Raw genomic sequence first — 21,968 nt, 5'->3', positions numbered from 1 at the left:
ATGTTCATAGCAGCCTTATTTATAATAGCCAGAAGCTGGAAAGAACCCAGATGCTCCTCAACAGAGGAATGGATACAGAAAATGTGGTACATTCACACAATGGAGTACTACTCAGCTATTAAAAAGAATGAATTTATGAAATTCCTAGGCAAATGGATGGACCTGGAGGGCATCATCCTGAGTGAGGTAACACATTCACAAAGGAACTCTCACAATATGTACTCACTGATAAGTGGATATTAGCCCAGAAACTTAGGATACCCAAGATATAAGATACAATTTGCTAAACACATGAAACTCAAGAAAAATGAAGACTGAAGTGTGGACACTATGCCCCTCCTTAGAAGTGGGAACAAAACACCCATGGAAGGAGTTACAGAGACAAAGTTTGGAGCTGAGATGAAAGGATGGACCATGTAGAGACTGCCATATCCAGGGATCCAACCCATAATCAGCATCCAAACGCTGACACCATTGCATACACTAGCAAGATTTTATCGAAAGGATCCAGATGTAGCTGTCTCTTGTGAGACTATGTCGGGGCCTAGCAAACACAGAAGTGGATGCTCACAGTCAGCTATTGGATGGATCACAGGGCCCCCAATGGAGGAGCTAGAGAAAGTACCCAAGGAGCTAAAGGGATCTGCAACCCTATAGGTGGGACAACATTATGAACTAACCAGTACCCCTGAGCTCTTGACTCTAGCTGCATATGTATCAAAAGATGGCCTACTCGGCCATCACTGGAAAGAGAGGCCCATTGGACACGCAAACTTTATATGCCCCAGTACAGGGGAACACCAGGGCCAAAAAGGGGGAGTGGGTGGGTAGGGGAGTGGGGGTGGGTGGGTATGGGGACTTTTGGTATAGCATTGGAAATGTAAATGAGCTAAATACCTAATAAAAAATGGAAAAAAAACAACAAAAACAACAACAACAAAAAAAAAAAAACAAAAGCCATGCTGGGTGTGGTAGCCCAGGCCTTTAATCGCAGCTGTGGGGAAGCAGAGGCAGGTGGATCTCTAAGAGGTTCAAGGCCAGGCTAGTCTACATGTTGAGTTCCAGGCCAGCAAGGGCAACATAGTGAGACCCTGTCATTGCCCACCCTGTCCCCCTTCCCAGCCCTTGAGAAAAAAAAATCCAGACGGATGATGCCTGAATATACAGTCACTATTGGAGTTCAGGCTTTTATTGTGTTCAGACTTGAGGGAAGGGGAATACAAATAGCCCATATTCCCCTGCTCCAGAGTTGAAAATACTGTCTACTGTGCCTCTCTTGCAAAAAGAGGAGAGATTTCTATAGACAGTTTAAACAACTGGACCAGGGCCCTCCATAAAGCCCATACATAATATACTGAGGCCAGTCTCAGGCAGATGACCCATATACCTATTGATTATAGGGCTGCAAGATAAACAATGACTACTTCTTGACATTATTGACATGATGCTGTCATCTACAAAGCACACATCCAAAAACTTACACAACTGAGTTACAAAAACTAGTCACATACACAAAAATAAAACTACCTCACAGTAATTAAGGTGACATGTTTGCGTTGAGCTGCATTCATAGCTATCACAGGCCCTATGTGGCTAAAAGCGACAGAATGAAACCAAAAAGTAAACTCCAAGTTAAATTAGTGACTCACATGATGCTCTGAGAAGTCACTGATTCTTTTGAAAAACCAAGGAGCTGAGATTAAACATGTGTGCATGCACACGTGTGTGTGTGTGTGTGTGTGTGTGTGTGTGTGTGTGTGTGTGTGTGTGTGTGTGTGTGTGTACTTACTTTCAAGTCTTAGGCAAGAATGTCTCTCTCACTTTTGGAAGATAATCAATAAATTTAGGATCTACCTCATTACAAAGAGAGCAATCATACTGTGACTCAAATGTTTAAAATGTTTGTATTAGCATATATTAACTATACATAATGGGTCCCATTATGAATCTTACATACTATATTTCAATTATACTCACCCAGCTAATCTCCCTTTCTTCTTCCCTCATACTAAATCCCTCTCACTTCCTCTTCCTAACTCCTCCCTTTTTACTTTCATGTCTCTTCCTCTGCTCTTTTATTTTTCAAGGAATTACAGAAATGTGCACTTTATCCGTGGCCACTCCACTGAAGACAATGTCTCTCTCTCCTACCATTGTTAACTGCTAAAAAATCCTCAAGCAAGGGTGGAGCCCTACAGCCCTTCTGGCAGGCTCAATGTAATCCAGCTTGTATGCAAGTCATCACAGCTGCTTTGAGTTAGAGTGCAGCAACCACGTCGCAGCTGGAAGTCAGCACCTCACACCCTTTATCTTTCTCCAGCTCTTACTCTTTCCTCCCCATCTTCTCTAATATGAACGAACTAGAGTTTTTGAGACTTGTCTTAGTTAGGGTTTCCATTGTTGTGAAGAGACACCATGACCAAGGCAACTCTTTAAAGAACATTTAATTGGGGCTGGCTCACAGTTTCAGAGGTTCAGTTCATTATCATCAAGGCAGAAAGCATGGCAGCATCTAGACAGGCATGGCACTAGAGGAGCTGAGAGTTCTACACCTTGTTCTGACGGCAAACAAAAGACTGACTCCCACATGGCTAGGAGGAGGATCTCAAAGCCCACCCTCACAGTGACACACTTCCTCCAACAAGGCCACACCTCCTAATATACCACTCCCTGGACCAAGCATATTCAAACCATCATAACACTCTTTCTTCCCATCACTGAGAATAAAAATTATCTGCCCCCCCCCCAATGCCCTTTGGTTTTTTGAGACAGGCTCTGGATGTCCTGGAAATAACTATGTTTACATAGACCAGGCTGGCCTTACAGAGATCCACTCACCTCTGCCTCCCAAACGCTGGGATTAAAGGGAGATGCTACCACACCTGGTATACGCCTCCCTTGAAATTTCATCAAATACTTGCTTAAAATGTGTGTTATTTTCCACATTATGGAACTGAGGAGGATAGCTCAATAGATAGAGCACTCATAGCTCCAGCATCTCTGTCTTAAAAATAATAATTTTTTTAAATAAAAAATCTAGGTTGGTATAGTAACCACCCGTACTCCCAGCATTTAGGAATCAGGAATGGGGGAGTCCCTACAGCTAGGTAGGTAGGGCAGCTAGATTTGGTGAGCCTGGGTTCAGAAGAGACCCTACCTCAAAAGAAAAAAAAAAAGTGGAGAACAATTGAGAAAAGCCTACAAACACAGCTAGACTATGGCAGAATCATCTTCTCCTCCTCTTCCTCCTCCTCCAAATAATTTTGCTTTCTTTTGTTTTGATTTATAATCTTTTTTACTTACTGTTTGACAATGTATCATGATAATATCCACCACACACAAAACCCTATCATGCTCAAGGCCCTTGGGCATGTATGTGCCTTTCCCACCTTCCTGTTCTTCATGCTGTTTTTCTTGTTGCTGGTCACAAAAGAGAGAAACATCAGCCCCACACTTCTTCATGCTTCTCTGAACAATGCACTCAGGAGCACTGTGTGCTAGGTGTGCTGGCGTATGCCTATAATCCCAGCATCGAGGCAAGAAGACTGAAAGTTCAAGGCCAGCCTATGCTACATAATGACACCATCTCTCCCAACTCCATTCCCCCACAGAAGTGGCCTTTTGTTGATCAGCTGTGCTGGCTCTCTAAACCAAAGACTACTGAGACAGTGCTGACTTGGACCGGACTTGCTCCAGAGCGTAAAGGGGGAAGATTTAGCACCTGGGGAGGCTGAGCAAGAAAGAGGCTTCCTCTGGGGAAACCAGTAGCTGTCAGCCAGGCTGGACACAACTATCTACTGTGACAGATATATAGACACTTTGTTTAAAAGGCTACCTTTGGAGCCAGCAAGATGAAGAAGCTCTTGCCAAGCCAGCCTCGGCACTTGAGTTCAATGCACAGGACCCTCCAAAGGGCAGAAGGAGAAAACTGACTCTCCAAAGCTGTCCTCTGACCTCCACACGAACTCAGTGGCATGCATGTGTAAATAAAAGAGAGTTTGGGTCTTTTAAAGGGCTACTTTCTCCTCTTGCTTAGAAGATTTTCCAAATCACTTTCCCACAGACTCTTCAGAGCAGTCATCGCCATTGGCAGGTGCTTCTTCTTTAATCAGTTGACGACCCCAATGGACCTCAGAACAAGCCCAAGTGTGAAGAGCCGGATGAGAGCCTAAGACCAGTTCTCAGCATTGCAGATGCAAGCGAGACCACCTGGGTAACATCAAGGACAACCGTCTCAGAAACTGTCTATCAAGTGTTCCTCTCTCACAGACACTGGGTAACATCAAGGACAACTGTCTCAGAAACTGTCTATCAAGTGTTCCTCTCTCACAGACACTGGGTAACATCAAGGACAACTGTCTCAGAAACTGTCTATCAAGTGTTCCTCTCTCACAGACACTGGGTAACATCAAGGACAACTGTCTCAGAAACTGTCTATCAAGTGTTCCTCTCTCACAGACACTGGGTAACATCAAGGACAACTGTCTCAGAAACTGTCTATCAAGTGTTCCTCTCTCACAGACACTGGGTAACATCAAGGACAACTGTCTCAGAAACTGTCTATCAAGTGTTCCTCTCTCACAGACACTGGGTAACATCAAGGACAACTGTCTCAGAAACTGTCTATCAAGTGTTCCTCTCTCACAGACACTGGGTAACATCAAGGACAACTGTCTCAGAAACTGTCTATCAAGTGTTCCTCTCTCACAGACACTGGGTAACATCAAGGACAACTGTCTCAGAAACTGTCTATCAAGTGTTCCTCCCTCACAGACAACCTCTTCTCAGCCTAGACCCGCAAGGCTCCAGATATCCCAGAAATTCCTATTACCCTTGACTCACTCAGGGGAAAACAAAACAAAACACACAAACAAACAAACAAACAACCACTTCAAACTATGTTTCGCATTTTAAAACAATTCTCCAGGCTTCCTGCCTATTTTTGTATAGGAATTTGGCCCCAGCAGCAACCTCCAGTGTCAGGGAACTCTGTTCCTCAGATGTTTCTATGAATCTAGAAGCTAATCTTCTAAGAGTCACAGTGAAGTTTAAGGGAAGGGGGAAAAACAAGTCAGACAATGCCAAAAGAATGATCTTATTCCTTCCAAGTCCAGCACAGGGCCACGCTTAGGGAGCCGAGCAGCTGCGCTGCTGGCAGAGGCTGCAAACTGCAGTGAATGGCTCACGCCTCTCTCCCTACCCCTCGCAGGCCTGCCAAGCCCCATCCAGTTGCTGTACAAAAGGGCTTTTTCTTATAAACGTCTCTCCCTTTTACTTCTGACGCCATCTTGAATGGAAAGAAACAACACTAGGGATGGAATGTACATAGCTCTGCAAATATTCATGAGAAAATTCTCTGACACCCACATGTGGCTGAGCTCCCCCAGCCCATGCATGAGCCTAGGAAAAGGCAGAGAAACTCTGACATCTGTGTTATAACCAAAGCAACTGGGATGCTGCCTTATAATGGGCAACAAGGTTCACGAAGGTGAGCCTAGGAATGTAGCTCTGGGCAGAATTGTGTGCCTGGCACATTAAAAAAAAAAGTACTAGGATCAATTCTGAATGCTACAAAAAAGAAAAAAAAAAGATTAGGGTCTGCTTTTGTTTGTTTTTACATTTTATTATTTTTATGTATATGAGTGTTTTACTTGCATGCATGTCTGTCTGTGCACAGTACTCTCAGATGCCAGAAAGAAGACGTCTTTGGATCTCCTAGAACTAGAGTTACAGATGGTTATGAGCTACCATGTGGGCACTAGGAATCGAACCTAGGCCCTCTGGCTGGAGCAACAAGTGCTCTTAACGGATGACCCATTCCTCCAGCCTTAGACACAAGTTCAGTTGCCAGCATCCACATCATGCTGCTCAAAACCACGTGGAACCTCAACTCCAGGGGGTCCAGCACCCTCTCCATGTGGAACCTCAACTCCAGGGGATCCAACACCCTCTTCATATATGCTCACACACAAACCCGTCATTAAAAATAAAAACAAAACTGTCTCTGTCACCCACCGAATTGTTAATTGAACAATTAATTTATAGTCATTACTAGGTCATTTAGGACATGTAGCACTAGAAAGATAGGAACAAACTGTGAAGGATGCCGCGTGCACAGGTCCAGACTCTGCTGTCACCAGTCAAGGATTTGATTGTTGGTGCTTCGCTCAGTTGTGAGACCTTAAGAAGCTGCTCACTCTCTCAAGAGCCTAAAGCTACCCTTAAATGGAGATATAACCACTCTGCAATGGAAATAATTCTAACAGTGCCTGCTGCTCCGTTTCTACTCCATTTTTGTCCTTTATATTTCTGCTCCTGATGTACCTCCAAAATCCCTTTTTGGTTTCTGCCACTTTCCCACTTTCTTTATTATTCTTTTCCCAAAGCTTTCATTCACTCTCCAAGTTCAGTGGGTGTCAGATCTTGTTACGGATGGTTGTGAGCCACCATGTGGTTGCTGGGATTTGAACTCTGGACCTTTGGAAGAGCAGTCAGTGCTCTTACCCACTGAGCCATCTCACCAGCCCTTCCTGACAATTTAAGGACAATTCTGTATTTGCAAAAATTGCATGTGGGCATGCATGTGTGTGAGAGGGACTGACTTAATGATTTGTGTCTAGCCTTCATTTTTGAAATAAGTTTCTAGGAATACATATTATACATTAATTTGCCTAGCATACATGGAGCTCTGGGTTTGATCCCCATCTCTGTTTAAAAGCAGGCTTGGTGGTGCCTGCTTGTAATCCTAGCGAAAGCAAGAAGACCAGAAATTCAAGGTCACCTCAGTTACAAAGCAGGTTCAGGACCTCTGAGGAGTGGGTAAGGTCCTGAGTGAATGTGTATTTTGACAGGAACACAGCCATGTCAAGGACCCCAATGTCAGACCTATGGGAATGGCAAAGCCGTCATCTGGTCCAAGTATGGATGTTAAAATTGACTGTCTTCAGCTAAAAACAGTGTATGCAGAAACTCCATCAAAGCTCCCTCCTTCTGGATGACTACAGCCTGGAATTGCTTCTCCATTGAAACCTCTTACTAAGTTTGGCTAAACCTGCCTCCTGGTTCAGTTGTGTATAATAACCCACTTCCTTGGTTCAGATGGATAAAATAAACTTGGTGAGACTTCAGGCTGCTGCTGGTGCAATTCCATTAGAACACATGATCCTGCAATCCTAGCTTTCCTGCACCCCGTGTCTGTCCTTTCTTCATTTCCTAATCACCCAGTCAGGTCAACCCCAAAGGCATGCAGATTGAAGCCAAGGGCCAACCTGAAATGCTTGAGATCCTGTCTCAAAATTTCTAAAAAAAAAAAAAAAAAAAAAAAAAAAAAGTCTTGGGCTGGGTTGATGCTCAGCCAGCAAAGTGTCTGCCAGACAAGCAGGTGGACCTGAGTTCAGATCTCTAGAAGCCTTGTTAAAAAGTCCAGCAGACATGCCTGTAACCAGCCCCTGCAGAGACAAGCTAAAGCTCACGGGCTAGCCAGCCTAGCCAAATCAATGAGCTTCATGTTCTGGAAAGCATATCTCAGAAGATAAAGGTGGAGGGCTGGTGAAATGGCTCACTGTGGAAAAGTGCTTGCCTTGCAAGACTGATGACCTGGAACCCAGGTTAAGATGGAGGGAGAGACTAGACTCGACAAAGCTGTCCTCTCACCTCTTTATTTATACCCACCTACACGTGATAATAAAGAAAATAAAACATTTTTAAAATAGTAAAATAAATAAATAAATAAAGGTGAAACATAATGATGGAAGAAAGCTCTGAAGTCAACCTTGGGCACATGCGCTAGAGCACACACACAGAAAATACCTTGAGTGGTGTCCAGTACTTTTTCTAGTATTAATACACTGGCCCTCTATTTACTTTTTTTTTTTTTGAGCGAGGTCTCTGTGCTGCCCATGCTGGTCTGAGACTCCCTCCCAGGCTCCTGGCATTACTGGTATGCATAAGTGAGCACCCAACTCAATACTCTGGAAACCCACTTAGCGACCACACATATCAGGATTCAAAGCCTCTCCATAAATTATTCTTTACATCTTAACAACGCATAATTCTCTGCAAATTAATTGAAATCTGTTCTACTCTAATGGACATGAAGACCAGCTACTTCCTATGCTCTGTAAACTGTTTACTTATCACGTTCTGTACTCAGCATTATCGACCATCTTTGCATGCTTGCGTCAATATTCTGTCATTACACAATCGCATACAAATGCACATGAGGTGTGCTTGTGCTGTACTAACGGCAGCTTTCCTCTTGGTCCCTGCAGTGCAGTCCTTTAACCATTGTTAGGTCTTAAGACTGTGCGTGTGTCCAGAAATGAGTCTTGGTTTAGCACAACCTGAGTGATAGAAGCATTAGTGATGGTTAGAATAAAAGCCTGCATTCCTCAGGATCTTGTGCAACAGTTCCTTCCACTCGTCTGATCTCGGAAGCTAAGCAGGGTTGGGCCTGGTTAGTACTTGAATGGGAGACCACCCGGGAATACTGGGTGCTGTAGGCTTTAAAAAACAAAAACAAAAACAAACAAACAAAAAACAGTTCCTTACACCAAAAGGAGTTATTTCCCCCACCTCTGGCAGAAAAGACATATGGCTCTCCATTGACATATTCCTACAGTTGCCTATTAGAACCCATGCTGGCTTCCAGGCTCCTTCAGTCCCTAGTCACAAACCCATTTCAAAGCCCACATGATGGGGTCCTGGCCCTTCTCATCTCCTGTGCAATGTTATCACATTCTCTCTGCTCTGGGCCCTTCCAGATGCCTCTGGATGGTCTCTTTCTTATCCACAATAATAATAATAAAAATACACCTTAACCATGGAGCAGCCATTCTGGTGGTTTCCCTACTGCATCCTTCGGATACAATCATGTTCTACGGAAGTATGGTTCCTCTCCCAGGCTTCTCCAGCTTTCTGACATTCTCAGAGTAAAGTTCCAAAGCAGAAGGAATCTATTATCTCTTTTCTCTCCCTCCCTTTCTCCTCCCCTTCCCACTTCTTCTCCCTTCCCTCTGTTTTCTTTCCAATCTCTCTCCTCTTCAAAGGCTTAGAGTGTTGTGTGGTGTTTGGGATTCAATGTACTATGAAAACCAAAGAACTATAAAAACACCAGCAACCACATCATTTCACTACTGTAATTTTAGTTTTAGATTCAGTGGTTGTAGAGAGAAAAAGCTCATCACCCACACAATTTTTAATCTTGAAAGTTACAAAGGTTTGGGAAATGTGTTTTAGCCAAACAACAAACTATTTTAAGATGAAGATTTCCAGGAGAGTGGAGGCGATTGCTTTGCAAAGGGCAGGGTTGTTTTGGTTTTTTGACTCAGTCTGGTTTGTTGTGAACAGCCATTGCTGTTCTTGGTGGGTAGAGCGGAGTTAAAATTCCTTGTGGGAAGTTTTACAAATATACAATAGGGCAAATGCACTGTGTGTGAGCAGAGAACTCCCACCCCAACAGGAGGAAGTAAGATTAGGTTCCCAAGTTGAGCATGGTGGTCCCAGGAGAAAGAAGGGGTAGAAAAAAGTATACACTTGCTCCCATGTGCTGTAAGAGAACAGTTGTTTGGGGATTTGAGCCACCGCACATAGAAACTCACATATCTACCTACGAGGTGGGCATTTAACATAATTACTTTAATGAGTCCTTCATCATATGATAACTCTGATCTATATGCTACAACAAAAATGGTAGTAATGCACACACACACACACACACACACACACACACACATTCCAGACACATGTACCATCCTCTTAGTCTGAAAAGCTCTTAGAATGTTCATATGTTCTGTTAATGAAAAGACCAATGACTTCTCTCCAGCAGTGCCTTTCCTGAATCTTTGCAGATCTCAGTGGAAGTGTCACTAATACCAGGAGGCAGATGCCTTACATATATTGCATGTAAGAATTTTTTAAAAAGACCCATGGGGTTGGGAAGATGTGTGGGGAGCCGCCCTCACATTCGCCGTTACAAGATGGCGCTGACATCCTGTGTTCTAAGTGGTAAACAAATAATCTGCGCATGTGCCAAGGGTAGTTTTCCACTACATGTGCTCTGCCTTCCCCGTGACGACAACTCGGCCGATGGGCTGCAGCCAATCAGGGAGTAATACGTCCTAGGCGAAGGATAACTCTCCTTAAGAGGGACGGGGTTTCGCTTTCGTTTTTGGTTTTGGGGTCTTGCACTCTTGCTCCTAAAGATGTAAGCAATAGAGCTCTTGCTCTGGCTCTTGCTTCTTGCTCCTAAAGATGTAAGCAATAGAGCTCTTGCTCTCTTGCACTCTTGCTCCTGAAGATGTAAGCAATAAAGTTTTGCCGCAGAAGATTCTGGTTTGCTGCGTCTTTCCTGGCCGGTCGCGAGAAAGCGTGTAAGAGTTGGTGCCGAAATCCGGGAAGAAAGAACCCGGGACTAAAAAACCCGGGACAAGAAAACTCGGGACGGGAGTTAACCATCACCGGCGCAAGGAAGATTCTTCATTCCGGAACCAGAACTGCGGGTCACGGTAATGAAGTGTTCCCGTAAAACAGACTGTTGAGAAGGATTCAACTGCGTGAATTCAGAACTCTTCAGCTGGGGAACGGTGGTAATGAAGTGTTCCCGTAAAACAGACTGTTGAGAAGGATTCAACTGCGTGAATTCAGAACTCTTCAGCTGGGGAACAGGGTACCCGTAAGTATAGCTTTACAAGGTAAGTCTGGTCTTGAACTTTCTAACGAAATTCAAGACAGTCTATCAGAAGTAAAGTGGGAAATAGCTTTACAAGGTATGTTTGGCCTTGAACTTTTTCTAGTGTTAGGAGCCCTTTTGTTCCTTTTCACATGTTATCAAGCGGTTAAGGCAGGGCTGAAAATTCTGGATGAAATTCAGGGCAATCTATCAGAAGTAAAGCGGGGAGAGAGAGTAGGAGCAAAGAGGAAATATGGTTCACAAAATAAGTATACAGGCCTTTCCACGGGTCTTGAACCCGAGGAAAAGTTTAGGTCAGGTAAGAATACCTGGGGAGAGATTAGAAGGAAGGAAAAGAAAAAAGAAAAGAAAAAAGATCAATTAGCGGAGGTCTCTAGGAGAAGGAGCCTATACTCATCACTAGATGAGCTCAAGGAGCCAGCTCTTAGTAGCTCTGAAGCAGATGAAGAATTCTCCTCTGAAGAAACAGACTGGGAGGAAGAAGCAGCTCATTATGAGAGAAAAGGGTACCAGCCAGATAAAGTGCTAGCTAATCAGTTAAGGAAAAAGCCAAAAGCGGCTGGCAAAGGCCAGTTTGCTGCTTGGCCTCCGGGCAGTCGGCTTCAAGGTGCACTTCCGCCCTATGCGGAGCCCCCGCCCTGCGTAGTGCGTCAGCCCTGCGCAGAGAGACAATGCGCAGAGAGGCAATGCGCAGACTCATTCATTCCCAGAGAGGAACAAAGGAAAATACAACAGGCATTTCCGGTCTTTGAAGGAGCCGAGGGTGGGCGTGTCCACGCTCCGGTAGAATATGTGCAGATTAAAGAGCTTGCCGAGTCGGTCCGTAAATATGGAACCAATGCTAATTTTACCTTGGTGCAGTTAGACAGGCTTGCCGGCATGGCACTAACTCCTGCCGACTGGCAAATGATTGTAAAAGCCGCTCTCCCTAGTATGGGCAAATATATGGAATGGAGAGCTCTATGGCAAGAGGCTGCACAAGTGCAGGCCCGAGCAAACACAGCTGCTTTGACTCCAGAACAGAGAGATTGGACTTTTGACTTGTTAACGGGTCAGGGAGCTTATTCTGCTGATCAAACAAACTACCATTGGGGAGCTTATGCCCAAATTTCCTCCACGGCTATTAGGGCCTGGAAGGCGCTCTCCCGAGCAGGTGAAGCCACTGGACAACTAACAAAGATCGTCCAGGGACCTCAGGAGTCCTTTTCAGATTTTGTGGCCAGAATGACAGAGGCAGCAGAGCGTATTTTTGGAGATTCAGAGCAAGCCGCACCTCTGGTAGAATAGCTTATTTATGAGCAAGCCACGCAGGAATGCAGAGCGGCCATAGCCCCAAGAAAGAACAAAGGTTTACAAGACTGGCTCAGGATTTGTCGGGAGCTCGGGGGACCTCTCACCAATGCAGGCTTAGCGGCCGCCATCCTCCGATCCCAAAAATGCTCCATGGGCAGAAATTAATCAACGCATAGATCTTGTCCAGGAACAACTAAATGTATTATGGCAAATAGCTCAGCTGGGATGTGAACAAAAGTTTCCGGGATTGTCCGTTACTTCCATTCAGTATGAGAAATTTACTAGGGCAGCTAATTTGTCAAAAAGTCTTTCTCAGTATATGTTACAGAATTGGATGGCTGAATTTGAACAGACCCTTCGGGAATGAGACTTCAGATCAACTCCACGCGCTTGGACCTGTCCCTGACCAAAAGATTACCCAATTGGATCTCCTCAGCATTTTCCTTCTTTAAAGAATGGGTATGGGTGGGATTATTTGGAGATACACTTTGCTGTGGATTAGTGTTGCTTCTTTGGTTGGTCTGTAAGCTTAAGGCCCAAACTAGGAGAGACAAGGTGGTTATTGCCCAGGCACTTGCAGCTCTAGAACATGGTGCTTCCCCTGATATATCTATGCTTAAGCAATAGGTCGCTGGCCATTCAGCTCTTGCACCCCACGAGGCTAGTCTCATTGCATGGGATAGAGTGAGTGTGCTTCAGCAGCCCGAGAGAGTTGCACGGCTAAGCACTGCAGTAGAAGGGCTCTGCAGCATATATGAGCCTATTCTAGGGAGACAGGTCATCTTTCAAGAAGGTTGAGTGTCCAAGTGTCCTTCTCCCCAGGTAAAACGACACGGGACCAGACCAGGACCCCTCTGGGTGATAAACCTGGGAGGAGGTTATGTGTACGGCTCCTTTACCTGCACACTGGGGATTTGACCTCTATCTCCACTCTCATTAATATGGGTGGCCTATTGCTCTTATTAAAAGAAAAGGGGGATCTGTGGGGAGCCGCCCTCACATTCGCCGTTACAAGATGGCGCTGACATCCTGTGTTCTAAGTGGTAAACAAATAATCTGCGCATGTGCCAAGGGTAGTTTTCCACTACATGTGCTCTGCCTTCCCCGTGACGACAACTCGGCCGATGGGCTGCAGCCAATCAGGGAGTAATACGTCCTAGGCGAAGGATAACTCTCCTTAAGAGGGACGGGGTTTCGCTTTCGTTTTTGGTTTTGGGGTCTTGCACTCTTGCTCCTAAAGATGTAAGCAATAGAGCTCTTGCTCTGGCTCTTGCTTCTTGCTCCTAAAGATGTAAGCAATAGAGCTCTTGCTCTCTTGCACTCTTGCTCCTGAAGATGTAAGCAATAAAGTTTTGCCGCAGAAGATTCTGGTTTGCTGCGTCTTTCCTGGCCGGTCGAGAACGCGTGTAAGAAAGATGCTCAGAGGTTAAGAATGCATATTGCGCTGGGCATGGTGGCGCACACCTTTAATTCCAGCACTTGGGAGGCAAAGGCAGGCGGATTTCTGAGGCCAGCCTGGTCTACAGAGTGAGTTCCAGGTCAGCCAGGGCTATACAGAGAAACCCTGTCTGGAACCCCCCCTGAAAAAAAAAAAGAATGCATACTGTTCTTACAGAGGACTTGAGCTTGATTTCCAGCATCTATATTCAGCTGCTCACAAGCCCAGGGCACTGTACTCATGTGCACAGACAGACAGATAGACACACACATAATTAAAAATAAAAATAAGGTCTAATGTAGAAATGGGTAATTTATACTCACAGGTTCACCATACAACTTTGCACAGGCACGTGCTACCATGCCTGCTATATTTTTTTTTCTCAATTTTAGGGTTAGACTGTCCCAAAGTACCCTAATGTCTGCCAGTATGAGGATGATTTTCTGTGGGCTAGCAAGGCTTGCTGCCATTATGAGGACTGAAATCATAACCTTCTACAGTGCTCAACCAATGCAATACAATACATTGGTACTGATTCTCAGAAACAAAGATGCCCTAAAGATGCACTGGCCAGACCTCTAGATGCCTTGGCAACTGGAGAAAGAGATAGACAAAAACTACAAGGCATCAAGAAGATGACCAGCAACGCCTTCAGCTCAGCCAGCAAAGCCTTTTCCTCTCAATGCTCAGCCATCAGAACTTTGGAACTGACCTCCTATACACTCTTGCAGTCTTACAGCCTACCTATCTATCCCTTTCAGAATCTGTGTAGGAGCACAAGTACACACTTAAGGTCATAAGGACAGATTAGCCTCTAGGATTCTCCAGTCCTGCTGCACACAGTTCAAGGCCGTGCAGCAGAAGACTAACTGCATTGCACCCCACGTGAAGCACACTGAGGCCCAAATTGGAAATGGACATTACCGAAGCTCCTACTCCTTGACCAAGCAGTCTTTTCCCACCTTTTTGAATCATTTTTCAAAAAAATGATGCCACTCACTACCATCTCTATAGATCATAAATAACAGTCACTGGGCTGGAGAGGTGGCTCAGCGGTTAAGAGCAGTGACTGCTCTTCCAGAGGTCCTGAGTTCAATTCCAGGCAACCACATGGTGGCTCACAAACATCTGTAATGGGATCTGATGGCCTCTTCTGGTGTGTCTGAGGACAGCTACAGAATTCTCATCATATTTATCAAATAAATAAAATAAAATAAAATTTTCTAAATAAATAAATAAACAAATAACAGCCATCACTCAGATTCTATGCTAATTTACCTAAGTTTACAGTTATAAAAACTGAGGAGACAGTGCTATCATGGAGATAACTTTAAACAGTCCACAATGTATTAGTTTTCCTCTGGAAAAGCAGTTTGCATGGAGATTTTCCAAATGTAAAAGTACTAATTAGAGTACTTCCAGCCTGCAACTGCCATAATAAACTTGAAAAGTAAGTTTACAGCAAACATTTGTAAAAAGGAGAATGGAGGGAAAATGACATTACCACTTCCTGAGATGCATAGTGAGGGTCCTCTGGGTTGACTGACCAATAGCAGTAATCAAAGCCAAATGCCACAACCTTCTCCCGGGTGTCTCCAAAGCTCTCTGGTCGACTGTCCACCTAAAATTAAGCACAGAATCCAGTGTTTTCCTTGTCGTAACTCTGGAATCTGGACAGGAGCTCTTGATGTTCTCCTGTAATTACAGAGACTTGGACTAACTACTGGACTGTTTACAACAGCCACAAAGGAAGAAAGAAAGGGGGGGGGTGGTGGCTGGAGAGATGGCTCAGCAGTTAAGAGCACTGACTGCTCTTCCAGAGGTCCTGGGTTCAATTCCCAGCAACCACATGGTGGCTCACAACCACCTGTAATGGGATCTGGTGCCCTCTTCTGGTATATGTCTAAAGACAGTTACAGTGTACTCATATAAATAAAAATAAATAAATAATATTAAAAAAAAAGAAGAGAGAGAAAAATTGTTTCCACCTCACTAGAAACAAATAGAGACCCAGAGAACTAAATATGCCTACGACACTAACATGTCTCCTGTTTACAAACACATGAGGTATAGAACAGCTCAGCAGAGAAAGCCTGTAAGGGATATATATCTTCCACACTCACTTCTTCCCTAAGGATTTCTGCAGAGGATACTGACGGCATCCTCTGAGTAGACAGTCCCTGGGTCCAAGAGTTTTCACCAATCTGGAGCTTTCATTGGCAGCTCCTGTAGGAATCTACCCTCAGTGTCTTGGATATAGTATTAGACAGAACAACGCCAGTCGTGGTGGCGCACGCCTTTAATCCCAGCACTCGGGAGGCAGAGGCCAGCCTGGTCTACAGAGTGATTTCCAGGACAGCCAGGACTACACAGAGAAACCCTGTCTCGGAAAAAAAAAAAAAATCTTTACAAAGTGAGTTCCAGGACAGCCAGGGCTATACAGAGAAACCCTGTCTTGAAAAACAAAACAAAACAAGACAGAACAACCAGGAATAATCCAGTGGCCAAAGGCAGAGGAGGGTAGGGCCAAAACTTGGAACTGCACTGAGTCCTCTGTACTGGGGAGAATGGCACTCTTCACATAAATGCCTAGTCTTAATATTTAAATGTAAACTCTGGCTTTCAGGTGACAATGGTCTCCCTACGAGATCTCCTTTATCCTCTCCAGAGAGTAGAAAAAAACTCAACAATGGACACCCCCTAATTCCTACTTCACAGATGTAAAAAGGGAAGATACTACAAAGTCACCATAGCCTGTAGGCATGCTTTGTGTGCTGGCTGCTCCATTGTCCTCTGCCAGCCTGGATCCAGGAGGGAAAGCAAGACTTACCGAGGGCTGCTCCTTGAGAACGCAGCACTAAGAGTGCCCAGGGAAAGATTAAGGGGACAGATACTCATATCTTTTTAGAAGAGTACTTTACTTTTAGAGGAGAACTTTAGTTTTATAGAAGAGTAAAGTTTGAAAAGGGAAAGGCAACTCTGACATTAGCCATTCAGAAACTACAGAAGAACCTGGCTGTCATGAGTAAGTGCCTGTTCATAGATAACGACTTTAGGGAAGTCAATAGCCAAGGTGTGTAGACGGAAAACCTAACTTTGTTCTTCAGGGCTGGAGAGATGGCTCAGAGTCTGGCTGCTCTTCCAGAGGACCCAGGTTTGATTCCTGCACCCATGTGGTGGCTCATAACCATCTGTAACTCCAGGCCCAGAGAAGAGATCTGATGCCCTCTTCTGGCCTCCTAGAACACAAGGTATACACGTGGGGTGCAGCCATACATGTAGGCACAACACCCATACACATAAAATAATAAATAAATATATTTTTTTAAAGTTTGTTCTTGGCCAAGCTTATTCTCTAGACCCAAAAGTACCCTGAAGTGATTAGCAAGAGAGATAAGTAAGAGGAGGCAGGGGATGAACGGTCCCTTGTCTTCCTGGAGCTCCTGCTGAAACTTTGGCAGAGCCCATTCCCTTTTAACAAGAGCGAATGTCAAGAGGAAACAAATCACATCACAGAAGAGAGGGCATAGCTCTGAGGCTGAGGTCTATAACCTCCACTCTGCCTCAGCTTCCTCATTTCTTGGCAATGGCGGCTTATACCACAAGCTAACTACAGCAGCCGTCATGTGGTCACCTCCTTGGCTTCTTTCCACTGTTTAAGCTCCACAAAAGGAGAACGCATTCATCTTCCACATCAGGAAGGGTGGAGGAAGTTGACACTAGGAGATGGGGGGAGGGAAGGAAGTTCCCTGTGCCTGTCCAATTGTGCTCCAAAATTAAATAGGGTGGTAAAAGAAAATCTGCAACAAGACTCAGGTTAGTGGCCTTTTGGGATCTGAAGGCTGATGTCTGATGTCTGGACCACATTATGGCCAACACAAACCCTATATTATCTGGTAAAATTCCTAAGGATGCCATGGATAAAGTATTATCAGTTGTGGGGCTCAGGATAAAGTCTAACTGGTGACCAGGTGAGTTACATAGACACACAAATTGCCCCTGGCAAGAGTTAAGCTGATCATGGCCCTTATCACATCCCTGGGGTTAGTTTCAAAGCAGCTGCTTATCAGTTTACAAAACAGCTGCACTATTCCAGTTAGCAGACCATTGACCAAACCACCACATCTTCTGGAGTCTACGCACAATTCTCTTCTTGTTTATTTGCTTTATGATTGGTCCACGATTCCTCTACAAGCCTCTTCCATCTCCTGCTCTTTCATATACTAGACATATTCACCCCAAGAGGCCACCTAATTATAATAGTTCTTAATTTAAAAAAAAAACAGATATTTCAGGCTTACCTTTACATTCCTGATTTTTGCCACTTTGTCATCAACTTCCACAATAATTCTTCCCCCTTCTTTGGTCTCCCTAAGAAATAAGAACAGAATTTAAATGAGAAAAAAAAAACCCTTTTTGTTTTGTTTTCTGAGACTGATTCTCACATATCCTAAGAACCCTAAAAAAAAGTGGGGGAAATGAATGCATGGTGTGAAAGGCACAGGAGAGTGGGGGCAGAGCACAGACCAGGCAGGTGCTCTTCAGCAGTGAGTGAGTCTGGATAGACAAGGACAGCATCTCACAGTGACAGACAGCTGAGGTCAAGGCTAGGGCTTCAAAACCACTTCTGTGCTGTTATTTTATTCAAGGTCATCTCTAGCCCTATAGAACAAAGGAGTAATTTTGAGCATCTCAGAAAGGAGCAGGATGGTGCGGCGAGTCAAATCCTGCTTTTTAGAACTTAAACAAGACAATGTTCTCATTTGGAAAAAATAATGTTAGCTTTGGCTAGGTGACTTTAATGGTTCCTTCACACATACAGTTATCAGTGCTGATGACTTATTTGAATATTAGCACAGACTACATAATCAGCAGATTCCACACATGCAAAACAACCTCAATGAGCAGCGGGTACTACCACTATCTCTGCAGACTTCTGTGGGAATTGAAGAATGGTCTGCTCTGACTTCTTGGCTGAGATTGCACTGAGTGCTTACATAACTACCTCTGAATCTATGGTCCTTGTGAACCGGGAGCCTGCTAAACTCTGCTCACTCCTGGAGATCAGTGGGCTTGACAGTCTACCACTTACTCTCAAGGCCCCACACTGGTGCTGAAAGTAAGTTTCCTGGTTGTTTTTCATTGTTGTTGGATGAGATACATTATTCTTAGCAGTGACTGCAAATATCAACAGCATTTTCCTAATCTAATCCATGCTATTTGAAATTGCTGGTTTCCAAGGAACTAAACAGTTAAGAGTAAGTGGTCAATGTTGCTATCCTACAAATCCTAAAAGACAGTTTGGAAAGGACCTCCTCCTAGACAGCAGCTACTCCCAGGAGGCCCCCAGCCCTGAGTCACCACAGGCAGTGATATAAAGCCAGATGTTTAAAAAGTCATTTACCAATCAAAACACAGCAATTTGGGGTACACTCTTTTGTGTTCCTCCTATCTCACTGCTCTCATTCGGTCTAAACTTTTAAAAGCAGATGGCCTCTAAAAGGACAAACCTAACCCATACAGAACCATTTTCGTCATAGGAGACAATGCCCTTTTTGACCTCTGTTCCCATTTACCAAGGTATCTTGTGTACTGGACAGTTAAAAAAAACCTGCTAATTCCAATACATGTCATCTGGTCTAGACCCACACTCTGCCAGTTTTATCACCCATCACTCTTCCGCTTCAACCCAAGCAGGTGTCCAAGGCTTCCATCTACACCCTAAGAGCAGAGATTTGCTCTTTCTTCCTGTTCTTGGAGGACTCTGCACTTCTTCTCCTTACTTGTCAGAAAACTCAAAGATCATTCACAACAGCTCTTTGACACCAACTTTTGTGCAAAGCATTCTCTGACTTCCCAAGTGAGAGGAAAAGAGGATGAAGTGTGCAGCTTCACACTGGATGCCTCAAGGGCTGAGGGGTGCAGAATCAGGCTCCTACACAAGGAACTAGCTAGCATGGAGGACACCAAGAAGAGATGTCTGGAGAAACTTCCCCTATGTCACAGTTCAGTCTTTAAATCACACCAACTACTGAGCACAGGTTGAGAGTGTACTTTCTCTGGGCCTTTATTTTCCTTCCATATCCTGATAATTCTTTTTCCTATGTCCTCTTGGAGCAATCCCATGTGTATATACGGACACAACAGCCTCCAGTCCTCACTTGGGTACTCCCAGAACACCAAAAGTAGTGGAGTCTGCCCATCCTTTTGTACTTCCTCACGTCATGCTCCGTGAGAAAGGCCCTACTACGTGCACCAAGACCCAAGCCAGGGTCCCTAGAAACTAGTTGGCAGGTCACCAAGGACATGCACACAGGGCAGCGACTCCTGGAGCCACACAAGAACTGCTATCTCCTAGGACGCGAAGCCCTGTCCCTCCAGGCCTTCTGGACCCTGAGCCTCCATGACAATCTGTGTCTGATTTTTTTTTTTTCTCCACGCCAGTCCACCCTGAGGAAGGCAGGGACCTCGCACTCCTCTCAGCTCACTTGACCCCTCAGGCGCCCCCTCCTGACAGACTCACCGCTTGCTGAGAGGCCGGACCCTCACGGCCACCTGCACATTCGCCATCCCTCCGCCACAACCCAAGACCCACACAGCGGTCCGGCGGAAGCATCCCTGGCCGGCGTCCAGCGAACAGACCCAGCCACAGGCACTGCAAGAGCCACAGACTGCCCCGCCCGTCCCACGCGCCTCCCGACCGCAGCCCAAGCCTCGCCCTAGGGGGCGGGGCCCACTAGGTATCAACCAATCCTGAGACAGATGGGGGTGGGCCTCCTTGCCTTGCTCCACCCTCTCACTTCTCTGGACGCTCCCGCCCGAGTGCAAGGAAACGCCAGACAGGGGCGGGGCCTGCGGAGCCTTAGCCAATCCTGAGGCAGGTGGGCTGAGCAACCTGGTCTCGTTCTACCCCTCGCACCGCTGACTGTCCTACGCAAGCTGTAGTATCTCTTTTGTTCTAAAATCTGGTGACTGAATTTCTGGTTAATACTTGAAAGTTCATGAAGGAAATTAGTAATTTTATTTTTTACCCTATTGGTCTGCTATGTCAAAACTGCGGCTAAATTTTAAGGTCAAAAATAAAGTGGAGCCTATCGTAGAGGCTGAGGCAAGAATATTTTGAATTCAAGGTTAGCCTACATGGTGAGTTGAAGTCAGCCTGGAGTTCAGCGTGAAGTCCCGTCTCAAAACAACAACAATGAAATGAGAAAAACAAATGATTTTGTAATTCTAAGGTGCGTTTAAATGAAGAGGCTTGGGGCTGGTGAGATGGCTCAGTGAGTAAGAGCACCCGACTGCTCTTTCGAAGGTCTGGAGTTCAAATCCCAGCAACTACATGGTGGCTCACAACCATCCGTAACAAGATCTGACTCCTTCTTCTGGAGTGTCTGAAGACAGCTACAGTGTACTTACATATAATAAATAAATAAATCTTAAAAAAAAAAAAAAAAAAGGTGTGGGCTGTCATGCCCAGCCTAAAAAAAAAAAAAAAAAAAAATGAAGAGGCTTTTTTTTTCTTCTTTCTTTCTTTTTTTTTTTTCCTAACTTACTGACAAATTTCTCTCGGTTGCCCTGTAACTTCACTACCACCCTAAGCAGTATTTATAGTACATACAGAGCAAATGCTGTCTGATCAGAGCTGGTTTATTCAAATAAGAAATAGCTATTTATAGCTGTAAAGCCTGAAGCCCAGCTCTGAGACCTGGGGTGCTGATGAACACTTAACAATTCCAACACTGGGGAGTTCCAAGACCTCCACACAGGAAGCTCCCATGTCTCACAACAGCAAAAACAGAAACAAGGGTCCGTTTCTGATGGTGACAAATTTGTGTCCACTGAAGACTACTAAATCGTCAAACATCATGATTAGAGAGAGGTGGGGTAGGGTTAGCCATTGTATTATTAATATTAGGGTTAGAGTTTATATAAGCTGGAGAGTGGTTCTGCAAGCCTTTATTTAATCTTAGCAATTGGGAGGCAGAGGCGGGTGGATCTCTGTGAGTTCAAGGCCAGACTGGTCTACAGAGTGAGTTCCAGGACAGCCAGGGCTACACAGAGAAACCCTGTCTCAAAGAAAGAAAGAGAGGAAGGAAGGAAAGAAAGAAAGAGAGGAAGGAAGGAAGGAAGGAAGGGAGGGAGGGAGGGAGGGAGGGAGGGAGGGAGGGAGGGAGGGAGGGAGGGAGGGAGAGAGAGAGAGAGAGAGAGAGAGAGAGACTCACACAAAACCAAGACAAACAAGAAACACACAGACCAAAAAACAAAAAACCCCAAGTCACTTCCTTCATGAGAATTAGGATCTTATGGAAAAGGAAATAACTATCTAAATGTGTATAACATTGTGCCAGACACAAAATGCAAAGAAAAATAAAAGGGAATAAAAGAGAGTAACAGTGTTAGGTGGTTAAAGAGAAAGTTAAGAAAGTCACTACTTTATATAGACTCTTAAAGGAAGTCCTCACTGATACCAGTGACACCCCACTATATTTGAGGAAAGTAAGGCTGGGAAGTTTTTCAGAGACTATTAGTTCATAGAATTTCCTACGTCAG

At 44.8% G+C, this 21,968-nt stretch overlaps 1 protein-coding gene across 2 annotated transcripts in view; it reads right to left on the bottom strand.

Moving 5' to 3' along the window:
* Stard9 (START domain containing 9) overlaps nucleotides 1-20,129 on the bottom strand; it is a 99,948-nt gene extending 79,819 nt beyond the window's left edge. The window contains exons 1-3 of one of the 2 annotated variants that reach the window (XR_001783628.2): nucleotides 19,945-20,129; nucleotides 17,723-17,792; nucleotides 14,926-15,042 (exon numbers count right to left, since the gene is read on the bottom strand). Coding sequence is in view for 1 of the 2 variants with exons in the window: in NM_001370940.1 (NP_001357869.1) it covers nucleotides 14,926-15,042; nucleotides 17,723-17,792; nucleotides 19,945-19,991 (234 nt within the window). In the remaining variant the exon portion in view is untranslated. The remainder of the gene's footprint in view (nucleotides 1-14,925; nucleotides 15,043-17,722; nucleotides 17,793-19,944) is intronic. The other variant, NM_001370940.1, reaches the window with a different exon arrangement.
* Between the last annotated feature and the right edge of the window lie 1,839 nt (nucleotides 20,130-21,968).

This window comes from Mus musculus, chromosome 2 (assembly GCF_000001635.26).
Source record: "Mus musculus strain C57BL/6J chromosome 2, GRCm38.p6 C57BL/6J".
Lineage (NCBI taxonomy): Eukaryota > Metazoa > Chordata > Mammalia > Rodentia > Muridae > Mus > Mus musculus.
Note: the sequence above shows the minus strand (reverse complement) of the source record. Positions and strands in the feature narration are given on the sequence as shown.